Raw genomic sequence first — 19,375 nt, forward strand, 5'->3', positions numbered from 1 at the left:
AAAAAAGTTGCTATGCTATCTACTAAGATATAATACATTCTTAGGCATAGTTTTTGGAGGCAGTGTCTGGGGCTTGAGTTTGGATAAATAAATTTCTCGCTCATTTCTGAAGGACAGCTTTGCTGAGTACAGTATTCTTGGCTGGCAGTTTTTTATATTTAGTATTTTGAATATATCATCCATTTTCTTCTGGCCTGTAGAGTTTCTGCTGAGATGTCTGGTGTTAGCCTTCTGGGGCTCCCATATATGTGACTTAATGCTTTTCTTCTGGCTGCTTTTAGGATTCTCTCTTTTTCTTTGAGCTCTGCCAGTTTGACTATAATGTGTCTCAGAGAGGATCTTTTTGGATTGAATCTGTTTAGGGATCTTTGAGCCTTCTGGATCTGAAGGTCTGTGTCTTTCCCTGTGTCTAGGAAGTTTTCTGTTATTATTTCATTGAATAGATTTTCAATGCCTTTTTCTTTCTCTTCCTCTTTTGGAACACCCATGGTTTGGATTTTGTTTAAGGTTGTCTACTAGCTCTCTTAGATTTTCTTCAGTTTTTAAAATTATTTTTCCATTCTTTGATCCACCTGGGTTATTTTGAAAAGACTATCTTTAGGATGAGAAATTCTTTCTTCTGCTTACTCTAATCTGCTGCTTAAATTATCAGTTGTGTTTTATTTCATCAAATGAATCCTTTAGTTCTTGGAGTTCTGCTACATTCTTTAAGTTATTAATCTGTTTGTAAATTTCCTTCTTTGTATCCTAGATATTTTTTCTCATTTCATCACGATGTCTGAGTCTTCTCACATTTCACTGAGTTTTTTTAAGATTGTTGCTCAGAATTCCTCTTCAGACATTTCAAGCGTTTCCTGCTCTATGGGGTCTGGAACTTGAGAATTACTGTATTCCTTTGGTGGTATCATATTTTCTTGGTTTTTCGTATTTCTAGTACCTCTACTTTGATATCTGGTCATCTGGTAGAGCAGTTGCTTCTTCTATTACTCTGGAATGAGTTTTGAGGAGAGAGACTTCCTCTTCTTTTTCTAGTGTCTGCTGGTGACTCTCCTCATGTCAATGCAGTTGAGTGGGTGGTGGGCTGCCTGCATGGTGGCTGTGGCTGCTACTGTGGCAATCAGACACCCTTGTGGTGGCAGTGGCAGTGGCTGAAGTGGACCACCTCTGCAGAAGTTATGTTTTCAGCATGCCCCTGCCTTCTGTCAGGTAGTAGGGCTGTCCATGGCTCCTGTCTAGATCTCCAGGTGTACTCCTGCCTTCTGCCAGGCAGTGGGGGCTGCCCACAGCTCCTACCTAAGACCCTGGGCATGCTCCCCAGTTGTTATTTATCTCTAACCTTACCCTTTTTCCTTTTTTTATCTGTGGGAACATTTTTCTTCCACCCTGAGCAGATGCTTCCATAACAGCCATCTTAGGGTTTAATCTCTGATACCCAGAATGTCAGTCTAACTAAATTATTTGTTTAAATCATCTAGGTAAGGAAACAGTACCTGCTAATCTCCAATACTGGGGTAATCTTAGGCAGTGTGAAATTAAAAAGTTTGGGAAGGGAAAAAAAGGGGGGTCTATCGCCTCACATATACTTCTGTCTTTAAGAGTGTTTCCATACCTTCCTCTCTTGGCTTATATGAGAAACACAAGGGATGGAAAGAGAGAGCAAATGTGAAAAACATTAATAAAACTAGAGCCTATGTTATTTTTACCTGACAGACCCATTCATTTCTCTTGTCCTCTAAACAAAGAATCTCCTCTGAGCAACCCCTTTAATTGCCATGGGTCTTGGAGAAGATGACTTCTAAGGCTTTCTCCTCTTCTATCCTTGTTTCAAAGGGACCAACCATGATATTCTCAAAAACTTAAAAATTCCATTTAATTATGATACTACATTATTCTAATTACATTGGTATACTGCAGTACCTGTGGTGGGGAGATACAACGCAAGTATCTGTTCAGTTGAATTTAGATGAGTTTAATGAAACCAAGATGGCCAACAGGGTCTCCTGGATTAACTTAAGAGCCCGATTCACTCTCCCCATGCTAATCCATCCAACAAAGACATTAAAGCTTCTTACAGCACATTCCAATCCTCTCAAGAGCTTCAGTGTCTATTCCTGTCTACCAAATCAAATCTTAACCTCTCCCTGTACAATTCTAGATCCTTGACAACTCACTCGGCCCACTTCACACACAGCATTCTTTATTGCTGCCATTATGCATCACACACTCCTGCCAAACAGAAATGACAGCCTTTCTTCAAAACACCCCATTCTCTTGGCTTTTTGCTCATGCTGTTCTTTCTAATCAGAATGCTACTCACTATTTATTCTCTTATATCCAACATATCATTCAAGGCCCCTCCCTCCATGGGACCTATTTTAAACCCTTAACTGAGCACAATGGCTTTTTCCTTTGACCTCCATAGCACTTTGTATTAACAACAAAGAACCTATCTTATTCTAACTTTTATTTTAGTTATTACTTCTAGATAGTAAGCTCTCTGAAGACATGAACGCAGCCAAATTCTTTGTTTTTCCCTCTAAGTTCACATAACGGAACCAGAAAACCTGATAATTAGTCTGAATAAACTTCCAAACTTCTGAACCATGCAGCTATGTTTATCAGTGTTTAATGATTTCTAATAGGTTAAAAATTAAAATGCTATTTAATATACCTCTATAGGCCTCATTTCATAAAATCCTTCAAATAAGGAGAGAATTCCACAATCAAATCTCAAACCCAACCTGTTGAGACCCATTCAGTAAATATGAAGTGTTTTAAGTGATAATAATGTGGAAAACTGCTTTTTTCAACCTTACATTGTTTTTAGTTAATATCTAAAAATTACTGCCTATCTCAAATGCTTTATCTCTCCAATGCAATGACAGTACACCCTGATACGAGAGACTGAAATGTAACAGTGCATGAAAAGCATTAGCAGAATGCCTGTACAAGGTGAGAACTCAACAAGTATTAGCCATTTTTAGCCTCTTACCCATTTCTCAATTGGTTTTCTTAAATCAACAGCAGGCTCATATATTAACATCTACAAACAAATTTCCTCAAATATTTCCCCACATAGAAGTTCATCCCTGTGTTGTTTGTAACAGCATAAGATTGAAAACATCCACAATGTTAAAAAATAGAGGATAATGATAAATCCATGGAATGGGATACTACAGAACTACTATAAATGTTGTAGGTAGTACTTGTAGCACTGGAAACATTTTAAGTAAAAAGCACAGACCACAAAATAAAAGGTTTGGTTGGGGGGTGAGGAGTTCTGTAAAAAATGTATGTATACACACACACACACAAATAAATAAATAAAATAAAATAACCAGTAAGTAATAAATACTTAGATGTCCATAATGGGTTATTTCTGAGTAGTTTCATTATCGGCACTTTTTTTTTTTTTTTAGTGGCTGGCCAGTATGGGTATCTGAACCCGTGACCCTGGTGTTGTGGCATTTTTTCTATTCTGCAATATTTTTTAAATATTTTTTAAAACTTTAGTCTTTATGATCAAGTTAAACAGTCCAAGTTGCAGATAAAGGAAACTGCAAGGCATAATCCACAGTACTGATAACTCACTGTCAGATTTGCCATAATTTTGACATTTTCAAATATAGGAAAAGAGATCATGCTATTTCTGCCCCGTATCCACATAAAGTTCACTATAATTTTTACTACAATATAAAATAACAAAAACTAATTTAAAATTTACCTCATTCCATCACCATGAAAAAACTCAAGTAATTTTTATTTTTTTTATATGCCTCTTGGTCCTTCTCCATACATGGACATACTGTATGAAGCTTTAACACTGACTTAAGTATGCAAAATTACATTTCGTCTAAAGCAACTATAAGAAATTCTATTTTAAACAAATGCACATAGAGGAAGGAAGCCCAATATGGAATGTTCACTGATCATCCTTTAAAAGCTCCTTCAGCTTCCCTCAGACAGGATTTCACAGTAACACTTCACAAAACCCATGACTGTCAATATCCAAATTGAGAGCTGAATGGTGTATTTCTACTCCTTGTAGATTAAAAACAAAAAGTCTATATTTTCTATGTATATTGGATATCAAAGTTATTTTCTTTATCTTGGGAAGATACCCAAATAATAATACACATGTACACAAACACACACATAACTTTCTTCCCCTATTCACAAGCGATTCGTTGAGACATATTTTACTCTTAAATGGGTTCTATACACTCACATCTTTCTGAACAGATACTTTTAAATAAATGTTCCCCTACTGGGCTTGTTTCAGATGGCAAAACAACATCTATTATGCTTCTCACCAAAACCAAATTCTCAGAGCTAGACTTACATTAAATTACCACAAAATTTGGGTAGGCTATGATAGTTTCTTTGGAATTAGAGACGATGCCTTAGTAATTAATTATTAAAAGGGGTGTGTGTGTGTGTGTGTGTGTGTGTGTGTGTGTGTGTGTGTGTGTGTGTGTGTGTGTGTGTGTGTGTGTGTGTGTGTGTGTCTGTGTGTGTGTATACCAATATTTTACAGTATTTAGGGATCTATTCCCAGGATAAAGAAAATCATTTTGATGTGCAATAGACATAGAACATGTAAGATTTTTTTATTGATAAGGGATAGAAATATACTATTCAGGGATCTATTCAGTTATTGACAGTGATAGGTTTGTGAAGTGTTACTGTTAGATCCTACCTGAAGGAAACTGAAGGAGCTTTAAGCAGCCTTCAAAGTGGTCCTAGAGACCTTCAGTCCATATCCAAAGACCCTCTGGACACTCTGCCTGGATGAGGATAGCACTAACACACAGAGGGCAGGCCCCACGGATTTTTATAAACAACAGAAACAAGTAATACTACACCAGAAATGTATTACAATTCCACTGGTGCTGTTTTAATACTCCTTGAAACCAGATCTGCCTTCTTGTACCTCACTTAACGCCTCCTCTCAAAACTCAATCCACCTGGCCCTTCCCCAAATCACATAGCAGCTCTTAAGCCACTGAAAGCCCTGGAGCCAGAATAAGGATTCCAAGTAGGAATTTTATGTTCCCTAGAGATTAAAAATATAAGGTAACAAGATGTTCATCATCCTGAGGCAGCCAGACAGAAGGTTAGTTCATTCCCTGGGGGAGAAACACTTATTCTCTGAACAGACATGCCTGCTCAGGTCTGTGATTAACTGAGAGAGATTACCTATACTCCACTCCCCACAAAAGAAAAGGCAGATAGCCAGGAAAAAGGGTGAGTGAAAACTAGGCTTTTGCAACTTTAAAAACATTCCTATTTTAAATTTATTTTTATTTAATTTAATTTTTTTTTTTTTTTTTTTTTGGTGGCTGGCTAGTATGGGGATCTGAACCTTCAACCTTGGTGTTACAAGGCTGCACTCTAACCAGCCAACCCCTAAAAACATATTTCTAAATGTGTTTAAAAAAAAAAAAAAAAAAAAGCTTCTGGTCAAGATGGCAGAATAGACCCAGTGTCACTCTCTCTCACAAATCAACCAATTTACAACGACTAAAAATCAATGACAGCCAAGCTGAGGCTGTTAGAGCTCAGGGGAAGAGGAGGAGAGACCTATGGAGTTCATGAAGGCAGGAGAAACCACGATGAGAGGAAGAAGGAACCACTCTGACCATTTCAAGCCCCAGCCACTTCAAGGCCCTGGTGAGTGCATGGAGCAGGAGCTGGCAAAAGCCACAGCTGTGCACTTCGTATGAAGTTGCTTGGAGGTGGCAGGGGAGAAGACGGCCTTGGTGGTTCCCTGGCCAGCATGACCACTAACAGGGTTCCTGTGGACCCAAATAGGAGGAGCCACAGACAACAGAAAAAAGGAGCCACTCAGAGGACAGTGAGTCATCACAAGGAACTGGTGCATGGCCTGCCCCATGGGAAGTGTTTAGAGTGTTGCTGGTGGGGGAGACGGGCACAGCCTGGACAGCTGGTCTGTCCCCCAATCAGCACTGGACCACTCAGTGGAGACTGGTCAGGAATACAGATCTGCAGCAGGTGTAGTTTGCTGAAAAGTCTCAGGCCCAGACCAGAGTTTCCACACAACCCAGGTGTACCAGACCTCACAAGACCTGGAAGTACATACAAGGTCAACAATTAAAACCTGAACTGTACAAAATGCCTTCCCCAGGGAATCAGCAGCAAAGCAGCACTTTAGCTCAACTACAGGGCTCAAGTGCTGGTCCCCACAGGAAGTTCCCACATTTTAGAAGTAAGTAAAGGACAATGAGTTAGTTCCAGTGCAGAGTTTAAGTAGTGGGAACAGCTAATAATCCAACACAGAACTGAAAGGAAAAAACGAAATACCCACAAATCAGAGACAAAGTTCAATATTAACTAGTAAAGGTCTAACATCAAAAAAGAACACGTATAAAACCTAGAAGAACTGGAAGCCCCCTGAGCCTCCAAGCCAGGGAGGGTGGTGGGCTGAGGGCCTCAGCCATACTGCCCCAACATCTACAACCTGCCCAGCGACATCCAAAGGAGCCACCAAAGGAAGCACCCCAGGCTCTCGAGCCAGGGCAGTGGGAGGCCGAGGGCCTCGGCCACTCCCCCCACCCCACTCCTGACATCCACAACCAGTCCAGCAACGATCACTGAGCCACAGCTGGTGGCACTCCAGGCTCCTGAGCTGGGGTAGTGGGGGACTCAGGGACTCAGCCATGCCCCCCCAACATCTGCAAACAGCCCAGTGATGACCCAGCTGCTGCTGGAAGCCCCCTGGTCTACCCTGCCTGAATGAGAGGGGGCCAGAAGCTTCAATCATGCTCTTCCTCCTTCCCCTCTTCCTACCCTATTTCCTTCCCCCTTCCCTTCTCCTTCTCCCCTGCAACTGTTCTGCAAAAACATCTTAGAATGAGTAGTGGAGCTGGGGGAAGCCAAATCCAGCTGCAACTAAGCAAGCTGCTGCCACAGCCCCAGGCCTCACTGGGGTCCTGAGGTATGGAGCCAGGGGAAACCAAAAGGAGCCACAACCAGGTAAAGAGCACACCAAAAACACCATTTCCACCTGGGTAGCCCACCATAGCCACTGCAATTGCCATGGCTGCTGCAAAAGCAGCTAGTCTCTATAGCAGCCATCACAGCCACCGTGCAGATGGCACGCCAGACTCTCAACTTCATTGACACAAGGAGAGGCACCAGCGGAGACCAAATTAAAAAAAAAAAAAAAAAGAAGAAGAGGTCCTTTCCACAAAGCACACTCCAGAGTAATAGAAGCAGCATCTGATTTATGATAACAGGGGAGGACTTGATCACACCTGTCTCAGTATTGGACAGATCATCTGGGCAGCAAACCAACAGAGGAACAGTTAATCTATCAGATGGAGAGAACAAATGTATGGTTATTAGAGGGGGAAGGGGAGTGGGTAGGAGGGAGGAGGAGAGGGAGGGTAAGGGGCATAAAAAATAAGTATGATTTGTAACAATGAATATGCTAATAAAAAATAAATTTAAAAAAATCATCACTTGATTGAGTTCATCATATACCCAATGTGACAGATTCTCCTCACTTTCACTAACCTGAGATTACTCCTAGACCTTACTAACTTGGAATAGTCTCTAAAATAAGTCTCCAAAATTCTGTCTTTTTTAAAGATTCACCAAAACACAAATCCCATGTTATTTCTGTTTCCTGAATCAGTACCAGTTTGAATGTTTCCAATCAAGAAGCTATCAATTTTATCCAGATACTGCAGTTCAAAAAGGAATTTCTCCAACTTATCAAATCCAAATTGTAGTCACCAAGAGCACAAACTAAAGGACTCTTAGCCACTTGCCATCCTTCCTGGAACAAGAAAGGGTATAAACAGACTCCTGTGAAAGACACACCTTAAAGAAAACGACTGAAGTTTCAGGTGAAAGATGAGACATGGCAAAGAGGAGAAGAATTATGAGTTTTCAGTGACATAGGACCATTGGTAGCTCCTTAAAACCTGGCTCCTTGTGGCTCCATAACAAGTATTGCCCAAGTGAACTCTATAGAAAAGAAAGAATGACAGAAGAGTGAGACAGTGGCCCAAGTTAAAAGCAGGCTTTAGTGAATGAGAGTAAAATCTGATCAGTTTTACCTGTAAAGTAAGATCCCAAATGGGGGGAAAGTGAGTACAAGACTTGTACAAGAAAAGATGCTAGAAAGCGCGAGAGAAAGTTCATAACTGATATAAAAACAGATGAAGTATCACAATCTCTGGACACTAAGCAGGGAAAAATGCTTTGTGAAGTTGATATTGTACAGCAGTTGGTCACGGCCACCTTTCTCCTAGAGAGATGGAAACAGAAATTTCACAGTAGGTTATCCTTGTTCTCTAACATTTCCAGCAAAAGTTTGCATCCCAGCACGGCTGTTGGCATCTTAGAGCTTCATCTCTTTCCAGAACATCTTGAACATACAGCAGCTGCCTTCTTTTACAATTTGGACTTGCCTGGCAAGTAAGATTTCAGCTCAGTGATATTTCTTAGCGTGATGATTTATACCTGAAGACCCTAAGAGAAAGAAGTTAGAAAATACCACTAAAAGCATCAAAGACAGAGGTTCTACACTGAAGATGGATAAACTGAAGAAAATGAGCAAGGATATGAAGCAGAACCATAAAAATAAAATCTAAATAGATAAAAATTATAAACTGAATCAGCTCTGATGAAGAAAGGCCTGAATAAAAAATAAACAAAAAATTTTTTTTAAAAGAATACAAATGCTTAAGAGTACCTAGTTACATGGTCCAAAAGTATTTGATGTTGTACTGATCCCCACTGATCTCTCTTCCTAAATTCTCAACACCTGATTTGTAATTTTAATTCATCTCTCAAAATGTGACCATAAACTCCCCATCACCCACCACCACATTATTGTTTTGTTCTAGACACTCAGACTCTATTCTTTTTTACCATCCAATTAATGGCTGACTTTGTTGGACCAAGCAGCACAGAGGACATATCACATGCCCCACAACTCGGCGTAACTCATATCACCTCAGGAGTTTGACAATTAGACTGTAAACAAAAATCTCAAATTTCACTCAAGCCCAGATAAGATATTTGTGTTTTCCTACCTCTACAATTTTCATCATGAAAACTTAGCACTGAGAAACAGGAATAACCTTATAGATTTTGTTTTGGATGTTGATTTTAAGTAAACATAAGACAGATGTCTAGAATCAGTTTTTATCTTCTATTTAAGGATGTCCATGTTTCTGTCTTTGTACATTTCCCAAGTACTTCCTTCCCAGTTCTTTTCAATGCCTCAAAGTTTACCTTATTTCCTAAATTTACATCCTTAAGAACTATGGCTTTAAAAGCAATACCTAATTCACCATGAAATTTTCCCTATATTTACTTTAGTTTTGAACAAGCATACCCTTGGATTGTAATATGAATATATAAAAGCTGTCCCACGAATTTTGAATACTCTATTTGTCATGAGCACTGGAAGCATTCATGTGTAAAAATAAAATAAAATAATGCTCAGAATTTCAAGGATGGGAACTGGAGGCGGTGTCATTCAAAGGTCCTTCTTAGCCTAACAGCTTTATCAGAACAGAGACTCAGAATCAACAAAAAAGGGGTTTTCAAGTTGACACAATTTGTAGGGCCAGAAGGTGTTAAGGGAGAAACCACATGTACAACTGGGAAAGTCAAACTGTTTCCAGAGAATAATCCCCAGAGCGTTTCTGTGGACTTTATGTAACCAAAAGGGTCTATTATAGCCATGCCCTTTTTCCCTAAGCTGAAAACTTTGTACAGTTTCATTGTTTAGGTTTCTGTATGTCAGGCACTGGGGGTGGGGGGGTGGGGGTGTCTCTTCCCTGAAAATAACTAGAAACATGGCTGGAACATTTTAATTATTCATGTTTGTGTAAATTTCACCACCCTATACCTGACTGAATTATAAAGATATTTTTATTTCTATATATATACTGTTTTCTCCTGTTCCTCTAATATAAAAGCTCACTTGTATTTTCTTCCAGAGTAAAATTTCAGGTATTATTTTTTTTAGATGACAGGATAGTTCCCCATGATGATACTAAGAGAAGACTAGGAAATAGAGTATTGGGGTTAAAAAAATGAGGGGATTTTTTCCACCTACAAAGCTCCCAGTTTTGAATAAAAAGGGTGAATACATAAGCAGGTACAGTCAACTATACTGCTGGAAACCAACGCCCCCTTTGTAATACCCCCCAAAATACACAAACCCTCAAAGATCACGTTAGCAACTCTACATTGCACATGTCACTTTTACTTTCCTCTTATCATGTTTAGAAGTCATGGTATTCGAGTCACCAAACCAGCCAGCCACCAAAAAAAAAAAAAAAAAGTCATGGTAGATAAGAACTGCTTTTTGAGTGATGTATCTAAGTATCTTCCTTCCCACCTGGTGTTCACACCTTGGCAACTTAAAGCTTACGCACCACTGCCAACAGGAACCACCACATTATGAAGAGGTAAACCCAGCACAACAGTCCATTAATAAATGCTTACAGAATAGGGCCGGCCGGTTAGCTAATTGGTTAGGGCATGGTGTTATAACACCAAGGTCAAGGGTTTAGATCCCCATACAAGCGGACCGACAAAAAAAAAAAAAAATGCTTACAGAATAAACAATGTAATTTTAGAACTTGAAGTGATCTTAGAGATTGTCTAGTCCCACCACTCAGCTTGGCCAAGGTTACACTGTTGGAGAAAATAAGAATCAACGTCCTCAGTCTCAGTACAGGGATATTTTCATTATTCCAGGACAACTAACCATCAATTGAAGAGAGAAAGTTTTCTCCTTTGTCCTTTATTTTCACTCCTAAATACCACTCCATGACCTTACCTCAATTTAGTGTTTTAGCTTGGGGATTTTTCCAGCAAAATGACCTCAACTAAATCTATAGTGAACAATGTGCTGTCCATCCCCTTTTTAGAGAATCTCCTACATTTGCTTTCATGGTATAGAGTTCTGCAGGGGTTTAATTTATTTCAAAATTATTTCCTCAGCCTCCCACTGTCCTCTGATCACCCTGTTGTCCTCTTACTGCGGGTATTCACAGGATTCTGTTTTCTACTCTGCGCTTCAATCTGCAGCTTTTCTGTGACTGGTTCCCATAACTTTAGCCGTGACCTCTCTGAGCTCCAGGCTCACGTCTCCAGGTGTTTCCTGAATATTTTTATGCTATCTCCTCAAACTCAGTATGTCCCCCCAAATCATTTCTCTTTCCACATATTTTACTTAACTTCCTAAGAGATCACATCTCCACTCATGCAAGTTCAGAACTTTAGTCATCTGACTCCCCTTCTACATTTACCAGCCCTACTGATTTTTTCAAAATTCTTTCTGCTCCTTTTGAACACATCTTTCCTTCAGTTCTCACAAAAAACTTTATAAACTAGGTTTTCATCAGCCTCCTAACCATTCTCCCTACCTCCAACACATGTTCTTAAATACCTACTTCATACATTCATCTGCTGTTCAAAAAAAAACTCACTTTTCTTAACCAGGACCACCTTCTCTAACCAGGTGGTTCTACCTACTCCTATGCCTGCTCACAATAAACCCCACAGCTAGAATATAAATCCTAATCGTCAACTGTTCATACCCTGACTGCCCTGAGTGGTTCATGCAGAGTCTCCTCAATGAAGCTTTCTGTTACTGTTCTTCTGGCCCTGTGTGTTTTTTGTTCTTTATTTTATTTATTTATTTTTTTGGTGGCTGGCCAGTATGAGGATCTGAACCCTTGACCTTGGTATTACAATGCTGTGCTCTAATCAACTTAGCTAACCAGCCAGTCTCTGCTGTTCTTGAATTTACTATGTATATACCACTTTTTTTGGTGTTCAACTTCCAATCACTTTATATGTTAACTTTCTAAATATACCCATCTTGTCTCTTTGGTTTGGCTGTAGGAACCAAATCTTACCTGTCTTTGTCACTTCTGAAACTAACCAATAACTATATTATGTTAAGAAAAAATGAGGCATAGTAGTTAAGAAAACATGATTAGGAGGTAGAAGACTCTGAGTTCAGATTCTGACTTTGTTCCTTTCTAGCTGAGTGACGCTAGGCAAGTTACTTCACCTCTACAAGTTTTGAAATCTGTAAAACAGAGAAAATACCACGTACTTCAGAACATTGTTGCATAGTTCAGCAGAATGAGTATGTATGTGGATGAACACCCCCCACAGTGTTTAACATAGTATCTGGTCCACAGTGAGTGCTTTTTAAACAGCTATTATGATTTTGCGCACAATAAGTACTCCTCTTTGTTCAATATTTTAAACTGCAAAGGTCATGCTAAGTTTTTTCATAACACGCTGTCAAGATTCCATTTCACGTGAAGTTTAATATCACTGATCACCATATTTAGTCAAAAATTACTTTTCTAAGCTACATTTCAGAAGAGTAGGAAAGACAACTTTCAACATGCAAGCTGCGCTCAGTTGACAAGACATGCTGTATAAAACTAAACCAATCAAGCATGATTTTCAGCAATTACAACTCTAATGGGCTTAAAGCAAAACTAAAGAGTCTTTGGGAAGGCTAGAAAAGTTTCCAAACAGTCAAGCCAATGGATACAGATTTTGTGACATAGGATTGCTAGAGCCTGCAAAAACTGGAACACAATGATTAGCAAGTACAGCCAGGTTTTCCTATGAAGGAAGGCATGAACTTTCTCTCAACCAACAAGGCTACTGCCAAGTCTGATTAGTGGCTTTAAAAAATACAATGAAAATGCTCCAACATAGTACAGTTCATTAAAACCCAAGCCCTGGCCTTCTGTTGGCTGAGGTGATTTTTCTTCCTAATGAAACAGACAGTCTTTTCTCTTCTGTGTGGCAGGTCACAACTTTTCCTAGGTTAAATCCTACTATATTTTTAAAAATCAGATACTACACCTCCACAAAGGTTGCAGAAACTTTCCACCAGGAGCATCTACAATCTCCCAAGGGAGGCTGCATCAGAGCAGAGAAAACTGACGCCACTGCCTCCCGCTGAGTCACCTTGGACCTCCCACAATGATGAGCAGCCACAGGGCCAGTCTCACCACACTACTACCCAAACTGCCTCCCTTCGAAGACCCCAGCCTCATCATTTCTGCACCTCTTGGCAGGCAAGTTCCATGGTCTTACCGCAGATGTTAGACGGGCAAGAATTTCCTCACTGCTTTCTTCAGAGTCTTCAATTTTCTGATGAGACCTTGGAAAAACAAACAAATTACTCTTCAGCTTTGGTTGCTCAAATTTTTCTACTAAGTCATTGAGAATAAAGGGCAAATAATGGTATTGTCATTATTATATTAGAGAAAATACCCACAAAAATAAACTTGTCAGTAATGCTATGGAAACACAATCCTGCTGCAGGAAAAACATTCCTTCAAAATCAATTAGCAAGAACCTCCTCACAAAGCACCAGTTGAACCTTCAGGATTGAGTGTTCTCCAAATAATATGAGAGAATAACCCTAACACACCAGATTTACATATATGGGCATGCACAAAAGCAGATGCAAATATAAGGTGGTTGAGTGCTGAAATTCCCTCTAAAATCTCTATGAGATCCAGATTTTGAAAATATAAAATGTGAATTTTCCACTATACTTAAATTTCAGTCAAAACAGATTAACTGTGAAATAGTATATTATAAGCCTAATATCGTGATGGGAATTATGAAGAAATACAAAAGGCAGGAGAACTTTGATTTTTCAAAAGACCAAGAAAATTATGCATATTTTAATAACGAGGCATAGTATAAAAGCAGTTCAAGAAAAGTCAACTCTTTAACTTAATTCATGAAAAAATTCTTGCCACACAAATGTATATACAAACATTAAAATTATCTGGTTCTTAAGAAAAATCTTATAAACTGCATTTTTTTCCTGGTTTGGCCAAAGAAAAAAAATTGACTAGTGCCAAATGAATATATAAAATTGCCTCCCAGATCTATTTCCACAAGCAATCCCTTTCAACACATCTGTGAATGTGGAAGGATTCGATGTAATTGCCCTGCAAAGTGATGTTATCAGAATCGCAGTCTAGTGATTGATTTCAATCTTGGTAACTGCGGCTGGCCAGCTGGAGCGCCAGCCTTGCCGGGCAGGGGAGCTAAGCAGCAGAGCAGCTCTTTAAGAAGGGAAAAGCTAGCCGGATCAATTCTGGCATTCGCTTCTTGTTTCTATAAATGTTATTAAACCCTTTCCCAGGAAAAAAAAGTCACACCCTTTAAATCAGAGCAATGAATTACAAACCACTGCCTTTACAGGAATTGCAAGACACAGGTAGGAAGTAGTGCTGATGTTGTCAAATTACTTAATTACTTAGGAAGTACAGCGTTTAAAATGCTTGCTAACAAACTGTCCAATAAGAACAGTGGGAATGGAGCATTAAAACTTAGCATATTAAAAAAAAAGAAAAAGTTACCTGGATAATGAGTATTTCAAACAATGAGCTTTATTATTAAAATTCTCTATTCATAAAGCTTCTGTATAAGTGAGGTTATGCTGAGAAGAGATTTGAAAACCTGTATAACCTAAGCCACCAAACCAGGTTTACGTGATTAAGCTGAGGTGACTGAACAGATCTGACAGGAAATTAAGAGCCAAATGCACAGATACAAGAGACCAAACAAGGGCTTCTACAGCTTCGTCTGTTTCTGCACTGAGGCGTGGGCTGCTCGTGCCTCTTCATGTCTCTCAGAGCCTAGCAGATACCTGAAGAATTAGTTAACAGGCACGAGGTATTTTGCACTAGCATTGATTCTGTCATGAATTGGTTTTCAATAAACTGCTGAGAGGAACTCAGAATTCCAAGGGAGCTCTTGTGTATATTACTGATAACAGCGATTTCATGAGTAATGGCTGAGCTGCTGCTGTATTAGTGACAAATAATTTAGTCCCTGTTCAGAAACAAAACCATCTTTCATCATTCTTCCGGCACAAAATACACCCTGGCAAAAACCTTTCTAAAGGCAACCATGTGTGATAGAGACAGCGACATCCTCTGAGAGCTGCCAGCAGCCCAGGTCCCACTTTGATCACCTCGATCACCAGGATTTACACTCAGATCGCCCATGTCTTTCTTAATCTCCCAAGCTTGCCGTATTTTTTCCATCTGCCTTCAAAGTGGCTCAATCTAGATGGCAATTCCAGGAACTTTACTTCCACCCACATGGTAATCTTGTAGGCTCCTGGAATTCAACTTAACTCAAACTGAACCCCTCTTGCCTCCTGCCAGCATCATCTCTACTAGCACCTCTCAGGATGTGTGGAGTCCTGGTCGCCCTGTGGCCATTCCCTTCCTCTTGCACTCTCCACCACAGATTGGTCATCAAATACTTTCACTTTGCTTCCTCAAGCTCTGCTTTCCTTTGGTCCCTCCCCACCAAGCCTCTCTGACAGTCAAGGCCCTCAACTTCTCTCACACAAGTTATTTTAACCACTTTATGACCTACTTCTTTGTCTCCGGTTTCTCTTCGTCTACCCAGTCTCCTACAGACCAGGATTGCCTTGCTAAAACCCCGATCTGATCCTGCTATTCCCAGACTCCAAACCTTTAAGGACTATCCCCTCTGCCTGAGAGCTCCAGAATTCTTCTTTCCCTGCTAATGTGCCCCACGCCCCCCTGCACCAGCAAGCACCTGTGTCCCACCTGGCTTGTGAAGGAGGTCGTGGGAGAAGGGCTGGTGGTGACAGGCAAACAGTGAAAGAGCTTGACAACAGAAAGGAAGAGAGGAGGGCAGCTCTCACCACTTTCCTTATACCCTCACCACTGGGGTCACTTTTTCCTTACACCCACTCCCCAGCTCTCAGCCACAATACACACAAATAACACTCTTTCCCCAGCAAATGTACTTTCACAAAATGTAGGAAAATTCTGATTTTGTGTATGTAAATATGCATCAGTGCAACCCAGGAAAGACAAAGGTCTCATTTATGAGATAAAAACAGATAGTAAAACAGAAGGGGTCGAGGAGAATCGAGTGTAATACTTGCATATTTTCCATTATTATTGAGGCCATGCTGCTCAGTGAACAAGAGAGGAAGAGAGAAGTGGTCGGTCAGGTTTATCAGTAACCCGAGAAGCAAAACAAAGAAACTCTGGCGGAATCAGCAGGTAATGCAGTGACAAGTGACTTAAGACAGAAAGAGAAGGGAATGGGAGTGACCCCAGGAAGGAAGATCCATCCCTGAGGGTTTGTGCCAGCAGGAAGCTCTAGGCTAACAGGTACTCCCCTTTAGGAATTCCTGTGATTACTTCCCAGCCCAAGCCTGATCTAGTAATTCTCCAAGGGAAAGTGCTGAGTCTGGGGGCTGGAGGCAGATGTCTTAATAAATCTGAGAGGTCTGCAATATCCAGGGTACCACTGTGAGGATGCAGGAACAGCAAATCCTGTGGTTCTCTGCCCTTGTCCCTCTAACAGTCAAACTGGACACATTATCATTCTACCTATCCCCCACACAAAAGGAAAGTAAAACAAAAAGCCTTGCTTTTCTTACAGTCTTTCCCACCTTAATTGATAGCAACTCTATCCTTCCAGTTGGAAGTCATCCCCACCTCTCTCATACCCCACACTATATCCATCCTGAAATCTTACTGGCTCTTCCTTCAAAGCATATCTCCCATTTGACTACTTCCCACCACCTCCAACACTACCACTGTGGTCCCAGCTATAACATCTCTCACCTGGACACAGGAGCCAGTGTGGTCTTGCTAAACTATAAGTTAGACCATGTCCCTCCTCTGTTCAAAACCCTTGAATGACTCCCCATCTCACTCGGCATGAAGAAGTCTTTTTGTATTTAAAAATATCCAATTAACAAAGACTGTATATATTCAAGGTATACAATGTAAGGATTTATGTATATACTATGTAGTGATTATCACAATCAAATACACATCCATCACCACCCATGCTGTACCTGAGATGCCTAGAACTTATTCAACGTACAACTGAAAGTGTACCCTTTGGTCAACATCTCCCCATTTCCCCCAACCATAATGTCTATATTTGGGACAGGTCTGTTCTGCTTAACAAAGCAAATTCCTATAAAAAAATAAAAATAAAAATGGGATGAGAGAAGAATGAGAATTAGATTTTTCTTGAGATCTTAGATATCATGAATACAAACACTTGCTCACATTCTCAAGCAAAGATTTTTCATAGCAACAGGCTACTAGTTATGCTTACAGAGGAGATTTACCAAGTGATAGTAAACTGTGAATATGACAGGTTTCATTAAGGACCCAGGGTACATAGGTACTCACTAATCTAAAACTGGATAAAATTAGATATTACTGACATCTCTTTTTTATATTTTATTTTGAGGATGTAAGGATTAATGCTTAATATTTAATTAAACAGCTGCATTTCAAATACTAACATAACCAGGCCTAAAAGTTCAATTTTTGCAATTCCTTTACTACTCTGAAATAGAGATGCACTCTGATAAAGATAAGCAATCTGCCACACCTGCAATAAGCTTTCTCTGTAAACAATGGAAATTTTGGAGAACTCAGTGTTTCCTTGGGGGAGACGGTAATGAGTAATAACAAAGACTAGCTGATTTCATAATATTTTTTATAAAAACAATTTAAAGTGATAAATGGAAATTTTTTTCACTTATGATCCAAATGCAAAACTTACGCCAAGTTCCAAAATGAAAAATGTTTAATACTCAAAAAATGTTTCTTTAAAAAAGTGTTTGAAAAAAACTCAAAAAATATTGTATTTTCTCCTCTTCAAGTGTCATGAGAATCCAATTAGGAAAAGTCAGGTGGACAAGGGGTAGGTTTGGTACATAGGAATAGCAAATTTGAACTCAAGCTCCCCAGTCAGAGAGTGACAATCCAACACCATTTCAGAAACTAAGGATGCCAATGAATCTCTCCTGTTGTTTATACATGTCAGGTGAAAAGGGAAAATTAGGCAGGATAAAGAGAATAAAGGGAGCAGGGGTGAGAGGGTGATGAGTGTTCTATTTTATACAGGGTGCTAAGGGGAGATAGGGACCTGAATTTGGGGAGTCACCATAGAACTGATATTAAATACTTGACTGGGTAAAGACATATCCAGGGTGAGAGTAGAAAAACAAGAGAAGTCCAAAGACTGAGTGAGCTCTGGGACGCTCATTTTTTTAAATGTAGGTTTTGTTATTATTCAGGTGTGGACAACCTGTATACTCTGAGGCCAACAGACCAAGAGACAAATACCAGTGAAAACGCAGTTTGTTATAGTTCCCAAGGAGGGTGACGCAACACTACAAGGGGCCACATGGGGAAGCAGCAAGGTCAGTCAGGAGGCAGAGGAGGTGGGGGCAACGTGGGCAAGAACCTTTACTGTGGTCTCCACAGGATGAAATGGGTGAAGCAGGGAAAACAGGCTGAGGACTGGCCAGTTTGAACAATTTCAGCAGGCTCTGGAAAATAGGGGCTGTCCCTAGGTGTCTGGTACCTGGCCCTGGGGTGATTAGGGCAAGTGGAAAGCGGCCCAAAGGGTGAAAGCCCAATAAAAGGAGGCAGTTAGGATAATGGGCACTGAATTGGTTGATATGTATATGAAAGATGTGCTCCAAGGTTAAGGTCTTCACTATCTCCTCTAGGAATTGACTAACCCTATGAAATGCAGTCTCTCCAGGGTCAGCAAGGCCCCAGATGTCAAAGCATTAAAACACACAGTTAATATGGTCAAGAAGAGAAAGAATAAGCAAAGGAGACTGAAAAGAAGAAGCCAGTGAGATAGAAGAGCCAAGAGATGTTATCCCAGGGGCAAAGTGAAAAAACTGCTTCCAGAAGGGCGTGATCAATTGTGCCAAGTGCTGCTAAGATATCAAGTAAGATAAGGACTGAAAATAAGCCACTGCATTTGGCAACATGCAAGATTTTTGGAAGCCTGAAAGGAGGGGATTCAGGAGAGAACAGGAAAGGAAGTAGAGAAAATGGCCATAAATATGTCTTTTGATATATTTATAAAAAGGAACAGAGACACTGGGTAGTAGGATAGAGGGGAATATGGGAAAATATTAACACATGCTAACAGTAACAATCCAGTAAATGGTAAAAAACTGATGAAGCTGGAAAGAGGTGAGAATTTGGAAATGAGGTCCTTGAGTAGGGATGCAGAGATAGGATCAATGTACAATTTGAGGGGGCTGACCTTAGATAAGAATGTGGACCATTACTCCATTTTCATCAGGAGCAAAGCTAGAGTCTACCAGTACAGACGCAGGTAGATTGATAGATTTGGTGACTAAAAGATGAAGAAGGTGTTTTTTGTTTTTCTTTTCAATAAAAAGCAGGAGAAAAAAGGTAAGGAGAGGCAGTTGTGATATAATCTTCTAAGAGAGTGAATATACTAAGAAATGAATAGAACTGCTCAGCAGCATTGA

At 40.0% G+C, this 19,375-nt stretch overlaps 1 protein-coding gene across 2 annotated transcripts in view; it reads right to left on the reverse strand.

The window, feature by feature from the left end:
• The window catches only part of RAPGEF5 (Rap guanine nucleotide exchange factor 5), a 219,429-nt gene that overhangs the window by 143,331 nt on the left and 56,723 nt on the right, over positions 1 to 19,375 (reverse strand). For both annotated transcript variants that reach the window (XM_063099133.1, XM_063099132.1), the window contains exon 6: positions 13,126 to 13,192. In XM_063099133.1, the coding sequence (XP_062955203.1) occupies positions 13,126 to 13,192 (67 nt within the window). The remainder of the gene's footprint in view (positions 1 to 13,125; positions 13,193 to 19,375) is intronic.

Source organism: Cynocephalus volans, chromosome 6 (genome assembly GCF_027409185.1).
Source record: "Cynocephalus volans isolate mCynVol1 chromosome 6, mCynVol1.pri, whole genome shotgun sequence".
Taxonomy (NCBI): Eukaryota; Metazoa; Chordata; class Mammalia; order Dermoptera; family Cynocephalidae; genus Cynocephalus; species Cynocephalus volans.